The sequence below is a fragment of the Chionomys nivalis genome, chromosome 1 (genome assembly GCF_950005125.1).
Source record: "Chionomys nivalis chromosome 1, mChiNiv1.1, whole genome shotgun sequence".
NCBI classification, from domain to species: Eukaryota; Metazoa; Chordata; class Mammalia; order Rodentia; family Cricetidae; genus Chionomys; species Chionomys nivalis.
The window spans coordinates 136,969,339-136,992,191 of NC_080086.1; the positions used below are offsets into that span (position 1 = coordinate 136,969,339).

At 40.4% G+C, this 22,853-nt stretch overlaps 1 protein-coding gene across 2 annotated transcripts in view; it reads right to left on the bottom strand.

Moving 5' to 3' along the window:
* Window positions 1-22,853, bottom strand: part of Hadhb (hydroxyacyl-CoA dehydrogenase trifunctional multienzyme complex subunit beta) — a 38,997-nt gene continuing 16,144 nt past the window's right edge. For both annotated transcript variants that reach the window (XM_057768525.1, XM_057768519.1), the window contains exons 6-16: window positions 21,880-21,979; window positions 15,574-15,661; window positions 13,187-13,374; window positions 11,317-11,497; window positions 9,272-9,393; window positions 6,495-6,574; window positions 6,369-6,416; window positions 5,015-5,102; window positions 4,648-4,722; window positions 3,880-4,044; window positions 1-526 (exon numbers count right to left, since the gene is read on the bottom strand). In XM_057768525.1, coding sequence (XP_057624508.1) covers window positions 491-526; window positions 3,880-4,044; window positions 4,648-4,722; window positions 5,015-5,102; window positions 6,369-6,416; window positions 6,495-6,574; window positions 9,272-9,393; window positions 11,317-11,497; window positions 13,187-13,374; window positions 15,574-15,661; window positions 21,880-21,979 — 1,171 coding nt within the window. In that variant the 3' untranslated portion in view covers window positions 1-490. The remainder of the gene's footprint in view (window positions 527-3,879; window positions 4,045-4,647; window positions 4,723-5,014; window positions 5,103-6,368; window positions 6,417-6,494; window positions 6,575-9,271; window positions 9,394-11,316; window positions 11,498-13,186; window positions 13,375-15,573; window positions 15,662-21,879; window positions 21,980-22,853) is intronic.

Genomic DNA, 22,853 nt, shown 5'->3' on the forward strand with positions numbered 1-22,853 from the left:
TCTAATACAGTTCTACTTTATTAGGGTCAGCCAAAATGGTATTTATATATCTAAGCATTTCAGTTTTCAGAGATGTTTAGATTATTATTTTTTTCCATAGTAAGTTAATTTAGGCACATAGGTTTGTATTTTAGAAAAAAATAATTACCTTTATGACACAGACAGGAATAGGGGGAATCTGCAAATGTTACAAAGATGATTCCAAACCTTAGCTAACCTCTCTCTAAGCTGCTGCCAACCGTTAGTCTTTGTGACAAAAGACAACGAGAACTGTGTACACATCTGTGTGATAGCCTGGAACTGAGAGAGCAGAAGCTGTGGTCATTGGAAAGCTTGGAATACTGGCAAGGCTTGATTGCAAAGTATTTAAGAGAAGGCCACAAATGTTCCTAAGAAGAGCTAGGACTACAGGTGTCACTCGGTAGTGCATTGAAATGGCATTGCCCAGTGCGAGTGCTGCACAGAAATCAGGTCACCTCCTCTATAGCAATCATTTCGGATAAGCTTCCACAATCATAGCATGACCCTGTAGACAAAAAAAAAAAAAAAGGCCAGTCAAAGTAACAAAAGCAATGAAAAGTGACAAATCCAGCCAGTATGGAGGCAAGCGAACAGTGTACACAAACACCTTCAGCCACTGTGGATCACGGGAAAGTGATCCTTCTGAGCCCCCATTTCCTCTATAAAATGGAGCTCATGGTGCCTAGTTTGGAAAGACTTTATAAACATGTTTAACTCAGAACACATTATATAGACACACATGTATTTATATATGTATATGTATATATATACATACATACATACAACTGGCTATTCTCATATAAACACACGGATACATATATGCAGCAGACTCAGTGTAATATAGTGAGTCCTAATAAGTGTAATAAATGGTTGCTTTTATTTTAGTTTCTGTGCTTCTGGAGATTGAGACAGGGTCTCAGGCATGCTAGGCAAGCATTCTAACACTGGGCCACATCTTCAACCCAAGTAGGATTGGAAAGATTAAGTGACTCAGTCAGACCCTAAGTAACAGTTAAGTAAGACCAGATCTGAAAACAGGTGTGAGGATTCTGAGGCCTGGGCTCTTGGCTCTTCACTATTCTCTGGCTAAGAAGATGAACCGAACGTACGTAAGGATAGGAAGAAAGAACAATGTCCCTTCTCCAACACTCTGCACAGCTCTGGGTACTAGCTGTGACCCAAGTCAAACCTAAACAGCTAGGATTTCCAATCTGATAAACAGTTGTCCTTATCGCTGGACTGCCATCAAATCAGTAAACAGCCTAATGCCCAGCTTCTAGGTTCAACTCCCTTAAATAAGTATTAAGAAACTATTATTTATAAGGCACCAAGTTCAATACTATGTAAGTTTAAGGTTCTGATACAAGATCTTCATCCGGAATTTAGCATATATATTGGTTCAAAACCTTTACAATGTATAAGCAAACAAACAAACAAAAAGGGCAGAGATTGGAAGGTTTGACTGACCTGAGGGCTATTCAAAGGATTCATAGGAGACAGAACACTTATAGTACACTATTTTCATGTTCCAACATGATCGATCAGTGGTTATCAGCTAGGAGAGGTGCCCCCCACTCTCTCCAGAAGACATCTGGCAATGTCTGAGTATTTCTACTTGTTTCAACTATGTGCTTACATACAGGCCAGGGTAGGATTGGGAAGAATTTGTTGCAATTGGAATCTCATGGGTGGAGGCATCTTAACAGTACAGCACACAGCCCACAGAATTAACTGGTCCAGAACATTAACAATGCCAAAGATGAAAACCACTGCTCTAGGGCTAGAGAGGTGGCTTTAGTGGTAAGGTTACTGCCTGCTATTCCATAAGACTGGAGTTAAATTCTTGGCACCCACACGGCAGCTCACATCTGTCTGTAACTCCAGTTCACACTCACACAGACATACATGTAAACAACACACCAATAAACATAAAATAAAAATAAATTATTTTAAAAAAAAGAAGAAAAAACTCTGCTCTGCTCTAGATTCACAATAGTGATCTTTTTAAAAAATTTTGTTTTTTTTTGTTTTTGTTTTTCAAGACAGGATTTCTCTGTATAGTTTTGGTGCCTGTCCTGGAACTTGCTCTGTAGACCAGGCTGGACTCAAACTCACAAAGATCCACCTGCCTCTGCCTCCCGAGTGCTGGGATTAAAGGGGTACGCCACCACTGGCCAGCTACAGTGAATTTTGCTCTAATTTCCTAATCATGTGGTGTCACTCTATTGGCTCAATGAAACAATTAGTGGCAAGTTTAAAACTTCTAAAAGAAAGACCCGAACATTTTTCTTCAGTCATCCACAAAATCACCTAATGTTATTTAAATTCTGTGGGATAGAGAGAACAATTGCACCTGAAAGGAAGGGAGGGAATCTCTGGACTACACGCTCTGTGAGGGAGCAGGCAGAGAGAAGCAGGCTCCTGCCTAAACATGCAAAGTTTCAGTTAGGGGAGTCACACAAATGGTGAGACATTTCTGAGTTAGAGGCTATCCCCAGTAGAGCAATCTAGTGTGTGTGGAGACCTAGGTTTCATCTCTACTATCACCAAAAAGCTCCAGGCTATAAAGCAACAAATGCTTCAACATTTTTGTTTTTTGAGACAGGGTTTCTCTGTGTAGTCCTGGCTGTCCTAGAACTCACTCTGTAGACCTGGGTGGCCACCAACTCACAGAGATCCACCTGCCTCTGCCTCCTGAGTGCTGGGATTAAAGGCGTGTGTCGCCATACCCGGCTCAACTTATAAGTAGAATAAATAACCTTTCTTCCTCCAAATACTCTAGGAGAAAGCTGTCTATAAAGTCTTTGAAATGATTTTTTTGTGGGGTATAGAGTTTATTTAGTAGGTTATGAAATGGAAGGGAAGGGGGGAAGGGGGAAAAGAGAGAGAGGCAGGGGGAGAGAGAGGAGGCAGTCTGAAATGATTTTATACTTTGAGAAATCAGGTATATTTAGGGTGGTATGGCTACAGATAGGATTTTATGCTCTTCTATAGCTTATTTGTCTTGATTGTAAAAGTGTCTACAATATGCAAGAAACAAAAATCTGTTTATATCAGAATAGAAAAAAGGCTACATGCTAATACACGTGGTGGCCTTAATCACAATACTCAGGAGGTAGAGGCAGGCAATCTCTGAGTTTGAGGTCAGTCTGGCCAACAAAACAAGTTCCAGGACTACACAGAGAAACCCTGTCTTGAAAAAACAATAAAAGCCTACAGTTAGTTTTCCTTCTGGATTTTATTCCCAGTGAGATGTTATAGTATGTAGAATGCTGACTCAATAATGGAGTGAAGTAGACAGGAAAACATCTACCAAAACAATAAATCCCTTGGTTGAACAGCAGCCAAATGTCTACAGATAGTTAAGGCCTCTGTTCTTGAGAAAGGTGGTTTTGTTGTGGCAGTGCTGAGGACTGAACCCAGAACTTCAAACATGTGAGACAAGCACATCATGCCTGGGTGAACAGCCGCAGACATTGCTTCCCTAGAGTTTACAGATAAGGTGTAATTATTAGGTAAATGAATAAAAGTGTATTGTTAAAGAAAAAATACATTGGGATGCTTTTAATGTTAGTGCCTGGCAAAGAAATTATAAACTATTTTTTTCTGTATATTTTTATATTTTACATAGTTTCCATGATGATCATTTATTAATTTTATAAACAAGAAAACACTTTAAAAAAAAGAACAGCTTGGATTTAAAGAGCATTTTCTTTGAAATATCAGAATTAAAATCAATAGTCTCCCTATCTCCCAAAAGAAAACTGCTATTCTCTGTCATCAAAAATAGAGCTCCATGAATGTTTCAAACAAAATGTTCTTGATATGTGAAGTGCTAAGGACACTGCTGTGACGTACCTGTCCTCCAGCTGCACAGGCAGCCACCAAAGCATACTGGCCTCCATCCTTCCTCAGTCTGTTGGCAGCTGCCATGACCAACCGACAGCCAGTGGCTCCAAAGGGGTGTCCCAGAGACAGTGATCCACCCCAGATATTAAACTTCTCCAGAGGAGGTGCTCCAACCTGGCTCCCACAAAAACAAACACCAGTTTAAAAGCAATTTTACTTAAGATCAATCACATCAGGCTCTTTCTAAGAGAAGCAGGCAACCTAGAGGAAAGTAAACAACACTGACCACTTTACAAACCAGTGTATGACCTAGGAATGAGATCAGCAGAAGCTTATGTGGAATTCACCTCTGTATGCTGTGATTATATTTCATTGACATTGGTTAATACAGAAGCTGCTTTTGGCCGATGGCTTAACAGAGTAAAGTTAGGCAGAAAATCCAAACAGAAATGTAGAGAGAGAGAGAGTAGGCAGAGTCAAAGAGACGCCATGTAGCCGCCAGAGACAGACGCCCCGGAACCTTGGCAGTAAACCATGAGTCTTATGGTAAAATATGAAATAATAGAAATAGGCTAATTTAAGATGTAAGAGCTAGCTAGAAATATGCTTAAGATATTGACCAAGCAGTGTTGTAATTAAGTAATACAGTTTCTGTGTGATTATTTCGGGTCTGAGGGGCCAGGAAACGAGCAAGCAGCCTCTGCCTACAGAAGACAACATAAAGGCTTACTGTTTTTACTGGGAAATTCAAGCATATATTCTTTATTAGAAACTTACCTTGGTTTTCCTACCCATGTAGTTTTGTGCAAACCAGTCAGAATCCATGGCTTTAAAGTTAGCCAAAATCTGACCCTAGGAGGGAAATAATTCACAATTTTGTTATCAATGCTCTTCTGGGCTTTATCTAAGACACAGACATGTAACTTTAAGCAAATCTTTGTATCAGTTCTCAGTGAAAGTGTTTTTATATAATTTAACACATCTTAAGAGGTCTCTAAGAAACATCCTCAAGGGTATATTTTCAACACTAATATGACCCAATTTTCTGACGTAGCCTCCCCTCAAAAAAGTCAAGTCTGAAATACAAAGCCCTACTCCTTACAAGCATGAGTTTCATTTCAGATGTGTCTTATAAACAACTTACTGAGAAGGCTTCATGAAATTCAAAAGCATCAATATCGTTCATGGTTAATCCTGCCTTTTCTAGAACTTTTGGAGTAGCATATGTTGGTCTGAAAAAGAAAACAAACAAAAGGTAGTAGACCAAAACTTTCCAGTTTAACTTAAGCATTTCTTAGTATACTCCAAATTGAGTTGTATACTTATTCATTGGTTCTATTATACGAATACTAATTAAGTGTTGAGGACACAAAAAGACATGCCTTTCATCTTTACCATACTATAGAACTGGAAAAACAGATAGATAATCAGCAGGCAAATAGTGAAGGGTAAGTTAAAACTAAAGAAAAAAGGAACAGCATTGAAAGGGGCAAGGCAGGGAAGGGCTTGCCTAACTTTAAGGTTACAATGAAGCCAGTGGAAAAAGGAGTGTAGTATGAATTCTAATTGGTCTTAATAATAAAAACTTGGGAGTCAGCCATCAGGAAGTGAAAGGTAAAGGATTAAAGAAGCAGAGCAACCAGTCACTAGAGCTCTTACCTCTACTGATGCTCAGAGCAAAGGGGCAATCCTGTCCTTAGACTGCTTCCTCAGACTGCCTTCTCTGACTGACCACCCTGAGCTCCCGTCTCCTCCCATATTCAGCCATATCCCTTCCTGTCTCCTAGTGCTGGGATTAAAGGTATGTGAATTCTAAGTACTGGGAATAAAGGTGTGAGTCACTACTGCTTGGCTCTGTTTCTCTTTTAGACTAGATCAATTCCATGTAGCCCAGAGATCCATCTGCCTCTGTCTCCCAAATTCTGGGATTAAAGGTGTGTGCCACCACTGCCTGGCCTCTATGGCTATCTAGTGTGGCTAGCTCTGCACTCTGATCTTCAAGCAAGCTTTATTTATTAGATCATAGACAAAATATCACCACAAATGAGAGATAACCAGAGGCATTTATGAAAGATCCTGTGGGATAGGGATGAGGCTCAGTGTTGGGAGTGCTTGCTTTCAATACCCCAAAACACATAAGCATACACACACACACACACACACACACACACACACACACACACACACCCCACAGGGTGGAAGTGTTGTCTAATTATATAGCACAGTGAATAGTGACATGAAAATAAAATACTTTGAACCCTGTGTAAAAATGTGAGCAATTGATCCCTGGGTCCCACGTGGTGGAAGGAAAAAATTATACTCCACCACCCTCCATACACTAAATAAATGTAATAAAAATTATACTATACCACCCTCCATACACACTAAATAAATGTAATAAAAATTATACTCCACCACCCTCCATACACACTAAATAAATGTAATAAAAATTCAAATACTTTTTATTGAAATCCAGAGAGATATTCACTACTACTTACCCAAGTAAAAGCTGATCTTTTGGATCCTGGGACACATACATAAAATCCCTAGACAAAAAACAGAAAGAATAGCTCCAGTAATAAAATAAAGAAACCACAGGCAATTCACCAGAATATTTACTTTACCTCAAATATGCCTTTGGCTTATAACCCATGGCCAGAGCTTTCTCCTCTGACATGATGAGCATCGCAGAAGCGCCATCAGTCTGAAACAGTAACAGAACAATGATGTCACCTGGAGGTCTCCCGGCAGTCACCTCCTGTCTGTTTCCGAGTCCACTAACAGATCTATACGGAATCTATACAACAAATTCACTTTACTGTATCCACCATTAAATCACAATCAAGCAAACACACTGAGCCATTCTGGGAGAACAATGGTAGCAGGCATTGTTCATAAGGTATCATAATTTGTCAAAATACATTGGGAGAGGCAACTTTAGAAATAAGAACCTATAGGTTTTTGTTTAGAGCACAGGAAATAAAATTTTTTATGGATTAGAACAATATTTTATATACTCCAATTATTCATTTTTTATATTTTCTGTGCTGTTTCTTTGTTGCCTCTTGCCCACAGCTTTGAGATTTTATTCAAAACATTGAGAGAAGACACAGGTGGGCGAGTGAGAACATTAAAACCATGGTTTTAGAAAACTTTGAACACATCTCGTATTTTTTTTTTTTTTTTGGTCTTTTGTTTGTTTGGTTGGTTTTTTTTGAGACAGGATTTGTAGCTTTGGTGCCTGTCCCGGAACTAGCTCTTGTAGACCAGGCTGGCCTTGAACTCCCAGAGATCCGCCTGCCTCTGCCTCCTGAGTGCTGGGATTAAAGGCGTGCGCCACCACCGCCCGGCCGGGAGTTTGTTTTTAAAAAGCCCTTTACCATTATTTCAAAAAGAAGCCAGAGTGAGTTCAAGGACAGCCAGGTTCTACACAGAGAAACACTGACTCAAAAAAAAAAGAAAAAAAAAAAAAAAAAAGAACGAGAGAGAGAGAGGAAAGAAGAAAGGAAGAAAGAATGTCCTCCACAATTCAAAAGAAAATGAAACCAGTCCATATAATATGTAAAAATCAAGACAAGTTCTGTCGCATTCAATTATACATCCCTTTTAAAAATTCTGCAATCCTAAAAAGAGCATGTAGCCACCAGTAGGGTAGCCATAAAGTCTGAGAACACAAGTGACTATACATAAAAAAATGGTTTATGGGGGTTAGAGAAATGGCTCAGCAGTTAAGAGCACTTCCAGAGGACCCAGGTTCAATTCCCAGCACCCACATGGTGGTTTACAACTGTCTTTAACTCCAGTTCCAAGGGATCTGATACCTTCATTAGTATACCTTCATACCAATGCAAATAAAATTAATTTAAATAAATTATAAAAAATGGGCAGTGGTGACACATGCCTTTAATCTCAGCACTTGGGAGGCAGAGGCAGGCAGATCTCTGAGAGTTCGAGGGCAGTCTGGTCTATAAGAACTAGTTCCAGGACAGCTAGGGCTGTTCACAGAGAAACTCTATCTTGAAAAAACAAAAAACAAGCAAACAAAAAAATGGTTTATGGATACTGCAACAGTGTGGTCACTGCTGAGTGTGGTGGTAGTAATCGGTTAGCTATACTGTCAAAGAAACATTGAGGGCTGGAGAGACAGACAGCTCAGTGGTTAAAAGAACTTGTTCTTCCAGAGGAGCCAGTTTTGGTTTCCAGTCTCCACACAGCACCGAAGAACAATCTGTAACTCCAGTTCCAGAAGAGCCATGTCTCTTTTGGCCTATATAGGCACTGCACATACATGGTGCCCAGACACACACCAAATCCACTTAGTACTTCTTTTGAGAAGCCACTCTGACATCCTCAGTAGCTAATGTACAGCCACCATAGTACTTCACTGTATCACAACCGTCCTTTCCATTCCCAGTGCCCAGCATAAGCAATACAAGTTTGATAAATGGTCAAGGGCATAAGAAGAACAGCTTCTTTGTCATAGCCAGAACTTGGAAACACCTAAATGCCCCTCGATCAAAGAATGGATAAGAAAAATGTGGTACATTTACACAAAGGAGTACTACACAGCAGAAAAAAATAACAGCAGCTTGAATTTTGCAGGAAAATGGATGGAGCTAGAAAACATTATTTTGAGTGAGGTAACCCAGAAAGACAATTATCACATGTACTCACTCATAGGTGGTTTCTAAACATAAAGCAAAGAAAACCAGCCTACAAACCAGAATCCCAGAGAACTTAGACAACAATGCGGACACTAAGAGAGACTTACATAGATCTAATCTACATGGGAAGTAGAAAGTATAAAAAGACAAGATCTCCTCAGTAAATTGGGAGCATGGGGACCTTGGGGGAGGATTGAAGGGGAAGGGGAGAGGCAGGGAGGGGAGCAGAGAAAAATGTAGAGCTCAATAAATATCAATTTAAAAAAAAAAAGAACAGCTTCTGTATCAGTACAGTGAGAGATCTAAGTCCTTAAAACTATTATTTTAAACTTGGTGTTCAAACATGGTACATGCCTGTAATTCCAGCACCAGGGAGGTTGAGGCAGGATTGTAACTTTGAGGCCAACCTAGGTTACATAAGGAAATCTTATCTTCAAAGCAAAACTTTATTTGTTGGATTTTTGAGACAGGGTCTTGCATACCAAGGCTAGCTGTAAATTCTTGATCCTCCAGCTTCTATATCCTGAATGCTGGGGTTACAGGTTTGTATTATCGCATCCAGTTTGTGGTTTGTTTTGTTTTTTGTTTTTTTGAAATGATTTTCCTTTAACGTTTTTTTTTTCACAGTGAATAGCTTTGTTTTAAGCCTCCAATCACACACAAGCAAATTTGTTGTAAACTCTTCTATTGAGAACACAGAAAAGCCTCTATTAAACACAAATAGCATTGACAATTACCAGGAAAGAAGAATTTGCAGCTGTCACTGTGCCATAGGGTTTGATGAACGCAGGTTTTAGTTTGGCCATTTGCTCCAATGAGGAAGGTCGGATCCCATTATCTTTGATAACTGTGTCCTTTCCTATAATGACAGCAATTTTTTAACTCTAAGAAACTGTGAGCATTATATATCTTCTCTATAGCAATATGCTTTAAAAATGATAAGAACAGGGGGCTGGAAAGATGGTTCAGTGGTTAGCACTTGCTGTTCTTTTAGTACCTAGCACCCACATTGGGCAACCCACAACTGCCTATGACTCCAGCTCCAGGGGAACCAATGCCCTCTTCTGGCCTCTAAAGAATCCACATGCATGTGCATATATCCACACAAAGACACACACATGTTACTAAAGAACCCACATGCATGTGCATATATCCACACAAAGACACACACATGTTACTAAAGAATCCACATGCATGTGCATATATCCACACAAAGACACACACATGTTACTAAAGACTTAGCAAATGGAATGTAAATATTATCTGTCAACTATGAAGAAAGCCTTTCTATTCTTTCTAGTTCTAGGGATTAACCCCCACCCCACTGGGCTTTGACTGTCCTGAGGCAAGCACTATACTACTGAGCTATACAGCCTAATCTTTAAAAGAAAGTCTTTTCTGATTACCAAGACGAGATTACACACAGAGATGAGAAAAGAGAGAGATACTCCAGGAGTGGCACTTATAAAAACCTAAAGTTGGGTATGGCAGCGTGTACAGGCAATCCTACCACTTAGGAGGTAGAGGCAGAGGAGATCAGGAGTTCAAGGCCAGACTCAGTAACATAATATGAGCCCAACCAGGTCTATATGAGACTTTGTTTTAAAAATAACAAAAATATCTTTCTTTTTTTCTTTTCTTTTTTTTTGGGGGGGGGGAGTTTCCACGATAGGGTTTCTCTATGTGGCCCCGACTGTCCTGGAACTTGCTTTGTAGACCTGTGTAGACCAGGCTGTCCTCAAACTCACAGAGATGCACCTGTCTTTGCTTCCGAAGCAAAAATATTTTTAAAGCTTACCTGTATTACCACATAAATCTAAAATTGAGTCTATGTTTAAGAATAAAAGCTGAGCTGGGCGATGGTGGCGCACGCCTTTAATCCCAGCACTCAGGAGGCAGAGGCAGGCGGATCTCTGTGAGTTCGAGACCAGCCTGGTCTACAAGAGCTAGTTCCAGGACAGGCTCCAAAACCACAGAGAAACCCTGTCTCGAAAAACCAAAAACAAAAAAAAAACAAAAAAACAAAAAAAAAAAAAAAAAGAATAAAAGCTGAGCTGGGTGGTGGTGGCGCACACCTTTAATCCCAGCACTTGGGAAGCAGAGACTGGTAGATCTTTGTGAGTTCGAGGCCAGCCTGGTCTAAAGAGAGAGTTCCAGGCTGGCTCCATAGCCACTGAGAAACCCTGTCTTGAAAAACAAAAATGGAAAAAGAATAAAATCTGAGTAGTTTGGAAACAATTATTATACTTATTAAAAAGTAAATTAATCATAGCACCAGGGAGGCTAAAAGCAGGCCTCTCTGTGAGCTCAAGGCTTCCAGGGTCACATGGTAAGACCCTGTCTTTTTTTTTTTTTTTTTTTTTTTGGTTTTTCGAGACAGGGTTTCTCTGTGGCTTTGGAGCCTGTCCTGGAACTAGCTCTGTAGACCAGGCTGGTCTCGAACTCACAGAGATCCACCTGCCTCTGCCTCCCGAGTGCTGGGATTAAAGGCATGCACCACCATCGCCCGGCAAGACCCTGTCTTTAAGAAATTATCACTTAAGGTTTTTAGTATAGGGATGAAGAGATGATTGAGCATCATTAAGAGCACTTGCTGCCCTCGCAGAGGATCCAGATTTGTTCCCAGCACCCACATCAGTTGGCTCACAATCACCTGTAACCTTGGTTCCAGGGGCTCTGATGCCCGGGACACCTGCATGTACATGATGAACATACAGACACTAAGGTATACACATAAAACGAAAGATAAAAATAAAGAAATCCTTTAAGTTTCACCATTTACCTGGTACTTTGAAGGGTACGATATCAGAAAGATGCCCTTCATCCTGTGCCTTTTTGGCCAGACTATGAGAACGCAGTGCGTATTCATCCTGTTCCATTCGAGAAACAGCAAAAGCAGCAGCCAGCCGGTCTGCAGAGTGGCCCATGGTCTCGTTAGTGGAGAACTCAGCCACTGAAGGGAGCTAGCAAAGGGGACATTGAGAACAGTTATAGTCAAGTTACAGTTGTGTAGGATTGCTCAGTGTTATTTAGAAAAGCTGAAATCTATTTATTGGCTGGATTTAGGGACACATGCCTCTAATCCGGGAGGTTGAGGCAAGGGGATTTTGATTTTGTTTTTTGTTTGTTTGTTTGTTTTGTTTTTTTGAGACAGGGTTTCTCTGTAGTTCTTGGAGCCTGTCCTGGAACTAAATCTTGTAGACCAGGCTGGCCTTGTACTCATAAAGATCCACCTGCCTCTGCCTCCCGAGTGCTGGGATTAAAGGCGTGCGCCACCATCACTAGGCTCGCAAGGGGATTTTTTTTTGGTTTTTCGAGACAGGGTTTCTCCGTGGTTTTTGGAGCCTGTCCTGGAACTAGCTCTTGTAGACCAGGCTGGTCTCGAACTCACAGAGATCCGCCTGCCTCTGCCTCCCGAGTGCTGGGATTAAAGGCGTGCGCCACCATCGCCCGGCATAGAATTTATTTATTTATTTATTTTTTTATTATTTTTTTTTTTTTTATTTTTTTGGTTTTTCGAGACAGGGTTTCTCTGTGGATTTGGAGCCTGTCCTGGAACTAGCTCTTGTAGACCAGGCTGGCCTTGAACTCACAGAGATCCGCCTGCCTCTGCCTCCCAAGTGCTGGGATTAAAGGCGTGCGCCACCACCGCCCGGCTTCGCAAGGGGATTTTTAATTTGAGGGTAGCTCAAAAAAAAAAAGCCAAAGAGGGAATAAAAGATCCCAGAAATCTCTTTGTGAGCAAACATATTTCTTTTTTTTTATTTTATTCTTTTTTAATTAAAATTTCCACCTCCTCCCCGTTTCCCATTTCCCTCCCCCTCCTCCCACACATTGCTCCCTCTCCCCCCCCTCCTCTCCCCCTCCCCCCACTCCATTCCTCTCGATACTGAAGAGCAGTCCAAATTCCCTGCCCTGTGGGAAGTCCAAGGTCCTCCCACTTCTATCTAGGTCCAGGAAGGTGAGCATGAGCAAACATATTTCTAAAGGGGGCTAACAGACACATTTCTGGAGCTAGTCTGATTATGTAAATCAGGCTGGTCTTGAACTTAAACAGATTCACTTGTCTCTGTCTCTAAAGTGCTAAGATTAAGGGCATGTGCTACCATGCCCAGGTTACAAATTCAATTTTTTTTTTTTCCTTGAGACAGGGTTTCTCTGTAGTTTTGGAGCCTGTCCTAGAACTAGAACTAGCTCTTACAAACCAGGCTGGCTTCGAACTCACAGAGATCTACCTGCCTCTGCCTCCCAAGTGCTGAGATTAAAGGCATGTGCCACCACTGTCCGGCAAAAAATTCAATTTTTTAATAATTTATTTATTTTTATTATTTTATGTGCATTGGTGTTTTGCCTGCATGTATGTCCATGTGTGTGTGTGTGCCACATCTTGGAGTTAGACAGTTGTGAGCTGCCATGTGGGTTTGAACCTGAGTCCTCTGGAAGAGCAGTCAGTGCTCTTTAACCGATAAGCCATTTCTCCAGTCTCTACAAATTCAATTTTTATAACTACTCCCACCCCCATCTTGACCAAATACACTGCCCTGTAATCATGAGAATATATAGCTATTAGAGTATGTGTTATATCTAACAGTAATTAGCCTCAGGATGTTCTGGAAACTCGTCTTTATTTATATTAAATTCACAAGTCTTACCTCAGGTGATAGAAAATTCAATCTAAATTTAGAGAGTAAGGACAGGCGCTGGCCCAGAGTCTTGGCTTTATTGAGATCAAGCATCATTTTCCTCATTTTTCTTGAATGACGAATAGGGATATCAGACAATAACTCAACACCACCAGCCACAACAACATCACACTGGCCAGAAGCTATCAGACCAACAGCTACAATATACAAAAGATATGTGCATGAACAACTTTGTAGGAATAACAAACCACTGAAATATAAGCTTCTTGATTAAAAAGTTCTATAAAATGGGGGCAAGTGAGATGGTTCAACAGGTAAAGGCACTTGCAGGCAAGCCTGAGGAACTCAGTTCCATCCCTATAGTCTATATGGCAGAAGGAGAGAACCAACTTCCACAAGTTATCCTTCGACCTCTACACATGCATCATGACATACATACATGCAAAATAAATACATGAAAAATTTTGTAACAGTTATCAGTTTTATATAATAATAATCAGTTTTTAACTTTTCCTTCCTTCCTTTTTTTTTTCTTCTGGATACAGGATCCTGGAACGCACTATGTAGACCAGGCCGGCTTCTAAACCTCAAACTCGCAGAGATCCACCTGCCTCTGCCTCCTTACTGCTGCCACTACATTTGAAAGTTTTTACTTTTCTCCTTTCCTTTCCTTCTCTTTTTTCCTTCCTTCCTTCCTTTTTTTGTTTTTTGAGAAAGGAACTTCCTGTGTAACCCTGGATGTCCTGGATCTCACTCCGTAGACGAGGTTGCCCTCAAACTCAAGAGATCTAACTGCCTCTGTCTCCTGAGTGCTAGGATTACAAGTGTGTGCCACCACCACCCAGTCTGACATCAACTTTTAAATAAATTGATATTCTTTTAATTTATTTATTTTATTCTGTGTGTATGTGTGCTTTGCCTGCAAATATGCATGTACACCACATCTGTTTCTAGGGCTCACAGAGGCCAAGACGGCGTCAGATCTCCTGGAACTGAAGATAATAGCTGTGAATTGCCACGTGGGTGCTGGGAATCATACCCTGGTCCTCTGGAAGAACAGCCAGTGCTGAGCCATCTCTCTAGCCCAACTCAAACAATATTCTAAACCTAAACATCTTCTATATTTTATATGCTCCCAGTCTAAGTTTTCAGAAAGGTTTCTTCCACACTCCACCCCCTCCCCATGCAGAGAATATTAATTTCTACTACATGAGGTATCTGACTTCTCAGATCTAGGTTTTCCTGTATGGCAACTGGCATGCAATATTTTGTTGCACCCTGCTCAGTAGAGAAGCCCCCAACTACTGCTTCGGGCATCATTCCTCACCATCCATGAACTGACCGGTCTAATCTGGCCTTGATATTACTGTAACATTAAATATTAAGCCTCTCAAGTCTCCTGTCTTTAGAAGTAGCCATTTAACATTCCACAATTTTAGGAAGATTGTTAGAAGCTAAAATATCATATAGATTGCCAAGGATGTGGGTACCAAGTGAAGAAAAAAAATGAAAACATTTTTGCATGTGTGAATGTGTGCTCGCAGGTGTTAGGACACATATGGCGAGGTGTGTGTGTGTGGTGTACATGTGTGTACAAGCCAGAGGCTGGTATCTGATGTCTTCAATTGTGTCCATCTTGTATATTGAGACAAGTTCCCTTACTTGAACAGAGCTCACCAATTCGGACTGTCTAGCCAGCAGCTTGCTCTGGGAATCCTGTCTCTGCCTTCCAAATTCTGAGATTACAAGCAGGCTGCCACACCTACACATTTATGTAGGTGCTAGGGATCAATCCATTCTTGTCCTCATGTTTACTCAACAAGTGCTCACAGCTAAGACATATTCCCACCCCATGACTTAGACTATCTAGAGCAGGAATTAACAACTATGTTGATGCTTGAGGCTGCAGTACTCTGTCCTCATGGAAAGATGTCCAATCAGAATTACCTACGCAGGATAAACTATGCACCTCCTCCCACTGACAGTCCCATAGCAGCCAGCCCAGGACTAAGGAAGAATGCAACTGTCCCCACAGGGCATGGAAACTACTCTGGAAAATCCCTAACTTTCATACAATTTTATCTTTATAAAAACACAAATGAGGGCTGGAGAGATGGCTCAGAGGTTAAGAGCATTGCCTGCTCTTCCAAAGGTCCTGAGTTCATTTCTCAGCAACCACATGGTGGCTCACAACCATCTGTAATGAGGTCTGGCGCCCTCTTCTGGCCTGCAGGCATAATTCAGAAAGAATATTGTATACAAAATAAATAAATAAATAAATAAATATTTAAAAAAAAAAACACAAATGAAGAGCTCTGTGCTAATTGCTTACTTCTCCTAAGATTAATTAAAAGGAGTAAAATCAGTAAGCACCTTTGGATTCCACTTACACATACCTGTAGTCATAGCTTGGTTTGAAGAGATACAGGCCATGGTGACAGTGTGAGCAGGAGTCTTGTCAGAAAAGCCAGCTCCAAGGGCAGCCTTCAGGGAACAGTGAGGGAAAGAAAACACACATGTAAGTGAGGTTCCGAGCCCTACTCTGGATAATTATGAAAAGAGTTTAATATTCTACAGAGCAATGTTTAAAATAAAATGGCTCATTAGTTTTTCTTCCAGACACTGAAACATACTCTTAAATTCCTGGTAACAAGTTTCTTTTTTCTTTTAAAATTTTTATTAGAAAAAAACGCCGGGCGGTGGTGGCGCACGCCTTTAATCCCAGCCCTTGGGAGGCAGAGGCAGGTGGATCTCTGTGAGTTCGAGACCAGCCTGGTCTACAAGAGCTAGTTCCAGGACAGGCTCCAAAACCACAGAGAAACCCTGTCTCGAAAAAAAAAAAAAAAAAATTTATTAGAATTATTTATTTATGTGAACGTGGGTAGGCGCATACATGTGAAGGACACTGTGAGCTCAAGGGACTGAACTCAGGTTGTCAGGCTTGGCGGTATATCCCTTAGCAGCTAAGTCATCTTGTCAGTCCTTTCTGTTTTTCTTCTCTTTCTGTAGCACTGGGGGTTAAACCTAAAGCTCAGCAAGCTCTATCACCATGAAGATCTATCCCTTTTTACTTTAAAACAGGATTTCACGAGGTATCCTTGAAATCACTCTGTGGCCCAGGCAGCCATGAACTTGCTTGTCTCCTGCCCCAGTCTCCCCAGTATTCAGGTATGCAGTCTGCAGACTACCAAGTCCAGCAGCCTGGTAACCATTTTCAAGTGTGGTGTACAAGGCTACAGCATTCTTCAGCCTCACCTGATTAATAACAATGCTTTGCTTCAAGCCTTCAAGGATACCATGTAATTTTATCTTTCTTAAAATTTAATATACAACTAAGAGTGAGGAAACAGCATCACGGGGTGAGATTTTCATGTATCCCTGAAGCTATAAAGCCTAGCACCAGAGCAAAGGCTGAAATGTTTCTACAGAACTGACCATTAAAACTACAACAAAAGCCAGGCGGTGGTGGTGCACGCCTTTACTCCCAGCACTCAGGAGGCAGAGGCAGAGCTGGAGGCTAGCCTGGTCTATAGAGCTAGTTCCAAAAACAAAAAAAAAATTAGGGGCCCTGAGGAAGTTTGAGGGCCTACTAATCTAACAAAAAGTGGCCTCTAATTTCATGATCCAGGCAAAGACAAACATAAAACAAAGATATCTATAATTTTTTTTTTTTTTTGGTTTTTTGAGACAGGGCTGGTCTCGAACTCACAGAGATCCGCCTGCCTCTGCCTCCCGAGTGCTGGGACTAAAGGCGTGCGCCACCATCGCCCGGCCAAAGATATCTATAATTATTTTACAATATTTGTTGGGAAAATTTATGTTGTCAAAACATTCCGGTTTTGCTAATGTAAAGAATTTAGTACACTTAGAAAAAAAAACTTTTTAATACTAAAGCTTTACTTTAGGGGAAAAAAGTTCCTAACTTTTCCCACCTTTATTATGAAACTACAAGGAACTATTTTTAGTAGTCTTTTTTGAAACTAATTATCCGAATACAAACTGTCTGATATGGATGTTGTAAATTCTCGATTTAAAAGGCTGGGTCTCTTAGCTAATCTTTGCCTTTATACTTACACTGCGTTTGATACTACTTGCCATCTATAGGAGCAGAAAGCTGCTACTTTTGAGTAACCAGTATGACCGTACTCTGCTGTCTCCAGGGAGACCTGACACTAAGTGCCCAAATGACTATGCTAAAACTTCCTGGCAACTGCAGGTCAACTTCTCAACCTAAACCAGTTGGAAAGGAAATCAGAAGCAGGTGTCAAGGGCAAAAGGAAAGACTCCACAGTGGGGCAAGGGTAAGGGCACTCAGGTTAGAACAGCTTGATCCTCACAAGGCCACTGAAGCACGTTACCCTTGGCCCCAGCTGACCCAAAGGACTAACAGAGCTTTAAATAGAACTGGCAGCTGGTGACCCTTGTGTGCATACTTCTATTTAAAGAACGACTCACTTTCAAGGCACCAAGGAGAAAGGAAGAAGTTAAGCGGAAGGAGAAATACACTGAGGTCTTTCAACAAAGTCAGGTTTGGTAAGGTACAAGGCCTTCTAGGAGTTCATATCAATATCAGCACAGGTCCTAACAAAACTCTTTCTCTGGCTTTAGTTGATGTTAAGTTCTACTACTTATTTTCATAACTGTCCCATCAACTCTATCTTTCTCCCTAGATACAAAAATTACCTGGAGAGTCAGGCATGGTGGCTCACAACTTCAATCCCAGCACTCCGGAGGCAGAGGCAGATAGATCTCTGTAAGTTTGAGGCTAGACTGGTCTACAGTGAGTTTCAGGCTAGCAAGGGCTTCATAAGTGAGACCCTGTCTCAAAAAAAGTTTACGTGGAATACAACATGATTGATATTAGTATGAGGTAGAGGGAGAAACTTCCTCATTTGAATTATATAGCAGCTGATGTGTATACACATTTAACACTTCCAGAAAAATTCATTGAAAAACATCATAATTCTTATTTGAAAAATAGAGAAAACTGAAACAGATTTAATATTTACTTTTTCAGTCTTATGAAAGTCACCTCCTATTCATGATACAGAAGTTGAAAACATATTGCAAGGTGCTTGATGACTTTATACACTCACGAAACTTTTTTTATAAATTTCACAGCATAGGTTTTTAATGGACTAGTATCATCATTATAATTTATTCAATCATTCTGTAGTTGAGCAGGATAAGTAGTTCTTCCAAGATTCATCCTTGTTTTATCCCACAAACTTCTTGTCTTTTTTTTTAATAGCCCACTGGAGCTCTTATTAGGCATGTAAAATAATGTGAGCTGCAGAGGAAAAGTAAACACTCTATGAGAACAGAAACCTCTCCCTGCTCTCAGTTCTCTTCTGCCCCCCAACAGCGTCCAGATGGTCACTTTGTGAGCTGTGCAGTGCTGGGACTTTAGCTGTTTTAACATTTGTAAAAGTGTAACAAAAACAAATGCTTTTGAACTGCACATTTTCCCTTCTATCTCGGCTGGCAATGGAAGTTATTATCCTTGTAACTATAATGGACACAGAAACACAGACATGAAATAAGATAAATATGCTTGCAAGCCAAGTTTCTCCAAATAATTGAAACAAAGCCCAGAAGACAGGTTTGAACTATTCAGTCAAATGCCTGTGGGAAACTCATACTAGTTCCAAGGCGGTCATTATCTCCATTGCCCAATAAACACCAGATGGGTGTGTGCCAACTAGGGTAAAGGTAAACTTGTATGAAATACCTACATAAAAAGAAAAAAATCTGCCTACGTGTCATCTAGTCAAAGGCAGTAAATTATAGGCAAAGCTTCCTCTGACTACAAAACTCAAGCTATGAAATTGGCTATAAGATGTTAAAGTTTAACTAGAAACCATGATGGCTAACATTACAAAGAGTAATATCAGTCACACACTGCTATACTGTTTCTCTAACACAAGAGACAAATAAACTAACATTTCCTAAACCCACTCAAATAATCTATCTGACTTATAGCAAAATGTGATAATAGTTATGTGATAATAACAGTAATTATTAATAATAATAGTTGGGGAGGGGGGGAAATAATAATAGTTATCTAATGAAGGCTTTTAAAGTCCAGCCTTAAAAACCTCCTCTTCAGGGTCCAAACTACAATGAACGAAGAAACTAGGATTCAAGCAAGGGTGAAGGAAACAGGTCAACTCACACACATCTTCTCATCATGTCTCTTTATTGTACTCTTCTAATTCTTTTGCCTTTATTCTAATTCTTTTGTCTTAATTGTCTATAATTTCCTAGCTTTAATTCTGTTTCAGTTCTAATTCCAATTCTCTGTTACATTCTTTGTTTTCTTCATTATTCTTCCTACATTCTTTATTCTTTTACATTTCTGCTCATTTCTGCCCTCCCCCCCTCTGTTCTACCCAGCTTATAAAGACCCACAAAATCTTGCAGGCATTGCCTCTGAAGGTCACATACCAGTTCTTAAGTAAATGATAAGAAACAGAGTCATTCCAACAACTCACAGTGCAATAAATCCAGACAGGAAGAAAAGATCACTTTGGCTGGGCGGTGGTGGCACATGCTTTTAATCTCAGAACTCAGGAAGCAGAGGCAGGCAGACCCTTGTGATTTCAAGGCCAGTCTGGTCTACAGAGTTAGTTCCAGAACAGCTAGGGCTACACAGAGAAACCCTGGTTCAAAAACCAATGAAAATTTAAAAGGCTCTTTCTTCCAGTTAACCCCTAACTCATGTGCGGCAAACCGTGGCTGTGAAAGAAGTCTCTCTGTTATCTTCTCTACAGAGGTAGCCCTACAGAGCTAAACCAATGAGAGAAATAAGGAAACTGTATGTTATACACTATACTTCTTACTGTATATAACATATATATCTTAAACAGTTTGTGATTAGTGGTCGTAAAGGCCAGGCCTCTCACACTGGAGACTATTTGTTTACAAAGGTGTCCTCAGAGTGCAGCACGAGCTGCAGGGAAAGGAATATGGAGAGGAGCCCACCCAGCACTCGCCAAGGCACAGTGACATTAAAAACATTTTAAATCTTAAGAAATATTTTTCTGTCCAGCAGGTAACCCTAGACCATAGAAAGAGAAGCTGTAACTTTTTTCAGGAGCTATGGTTTATATTTTCTAAATAGCCCTAGCCATTCAGGGATCTTATCCCATGGTGTCTGGGCAAAGGCTATAAAACTGAGGTTAGGAATCCATGCAAAAAGTTAATTATTGTCCCTGGTACTGCAATTAGGGTACTTTGCACTATTTACCTTGTCTCAACAAATCATACAGCTGGCTACATGTCCTAGTAAATAAGATTGTATTCATTTAGTAATAGTTTATCTTAAAATCCAATTAGCAAAGCACCTGGACTGATCTAAAAGCGACTTTAAAGTTTATTTATTTTTTTATTTTTTTATTTTTTTTGATTTTTTTGAGGCAGGGTTTCTCCGTAGCTTTTGGTTCCTGTCCTGGAACTAGCTCTTGTAGACCAGGCTGGCCTCGAACTCACAGAGATCAGCCTGTTTCTGCCTCCCGAGTGCTGGGATTAAAGGCATGCGCCACCACCGCCCAGCTGCAACTTTAAAGTTTTATATTAGTTAATTGTGTGCGGCTATCTTGGCAGCTGGGGATATTACAGCTCTTTTCTTTTTTCCTTTTCTTTCCTTTTGTGCGTGTGTGTGTGTGCATGTGTTTTGAGACAGGGTTTTTCTGTAGTTTTGGAGCCTGTCCTGGAACTTTCTGTGTAGACCAGGTCTCTGCCTCCTGAGTGCTAGGATTAAGGGCGTGTACCACCATTATAACACCTGACTCTAGGGAAGCATCTTTGTATTTGTTTCATTCATCAAAACTCTATATAGGCTAACATTATTAATATCAATTAGACAATACAGCTAAGGAAGACCCAGCTTCTTGACAATCCACAGATAAAAATGCCCAGTAGATCAGAAATGTATTTATGAGATACACACATATATACAGGCTAGAGAAAGAATGCAATTAGCACATTTAAAATTACAGGCAGAAGCAACAGTTTTCTGGAGTTTGCATTTCTTGCAGGCCTTGCAAGGCAAGTTTCCTCCATCAGAAGTTAACTCTTGTGACTTGACACCTTGAATATTAATTGTAACTTCTGTAATAAATGATAAAGGCCTCCAGCACACATCATCTGATTTTTAGTTAAATATATATTTAGTTAATGAATTTTAAGACTTCAATGACTTTAAAACGGTAAATTCTTGGTTGGGGACATATCTTAGTGGTAGAACACTTGGCACCAAGTACAAAGCCTTGAGTCTAATCTCTAGCACATGTGTGCATGCGTGTGCGCGTAGACACACACACACACGCACACACACACACAAAGAAATAAATTAAAAAATATTACTTCAAATTGACTTTTTTGCCACTTTGGAGGGGTTGGGATAGGGGAAGAAAAGGGATCTTGTTTTGTAGTCATAGATGGCCTAAAACTCATAGATTTTCCTGCTTCTGCCTTCTGAGTGCTGATATTAAAGGCGTGTGGCACCAAGCCTAGAGCAACAGAGCTGTTGCTATTGTTTTGGAGACAAGATTCTACTGCAGCCAGACTGATCTGTAACTTACTAGTAGTGGACTCCATGGCAATCCCCCTGCCTCAGCCTCTCAAGAATAAATTACAAGCATCAACTATTATGTCCAGCTTTATCAATCTCTTTAAACATATAATTTTGCTTTACTTACCTCTCTAGCCACATTGCTTGTTTTTACTTCCTGAATAACCGTACCAAAAATGATATAATCAACAACATCCTTTGGAACATTGGTCCGATGCAACAAACCCCTAAGAGCAGAAATCCAAAGAAAAGAAACAGTTCAAACATGCCAGAGAACATCACATAAAACACTGCACGTTTTTAAACAAACAGTGCCCAAGTTGGAAGTATAGGAGAGTGCTCATCTAGTACATATAAGGCCCTAGGTTCAATTCTAATCACCAGAAAAACACAAAGATAAGCCCTTCTCTTTAAAAGGCCAGGCACAAACATTTGGCACCCTATCAAAAAGGAAATGAATGACAAGAGATGTGAAGGCAGTATCTGATGGTCACTTGGTAATGAGACATCAGAAGGAAGAATCAAAAGTTACTTTGGAGCTGGGCAGTGGTGGCGCACACCTTTAGCATTCAGGAGGCAGAGGCAGGTGGATGTCTGTGAGTTTGAGGCCAGCCTGGTCTACAGAGCAAGTTCCAAAGCTACAAAGAAACCCTGTCTCAAAAAACAAAAACAAAACGAGAGAGAGAGAGAGAGAGAGAGAGAGAATTTAAGGAGCCATCAAAAATAGGAACACACGTACACATTTGTCAAAACTCAAAAGTGAGTTATATAAAATCTGTATGGAGTTAAAGGTGCAGTTCACTGGTACAACATTTGCCCAGTATTTACAAGTCCTTTGGCTTAAGAACCCCATCACTGAAATAAAGAGAAGATGGGAAAGGAAGAGAAGAGGAAGGGAAGGAAGTGGAATAAAGAAGCAGGAGATTCATAAAGCTGCAATACAAGAACTCAAAGGAAGACATGTCCAGGCACAGTCCACAGTGTTAAATGTAGAACACAGAAAGGCCCAAGAAAAGAATGCTCTATTTATGATCCCTAAAGAGAAACTTCCAAAGTGTAGCTGGGCAGAGATTTGGGAATGGAAATGATTATTATTATTAT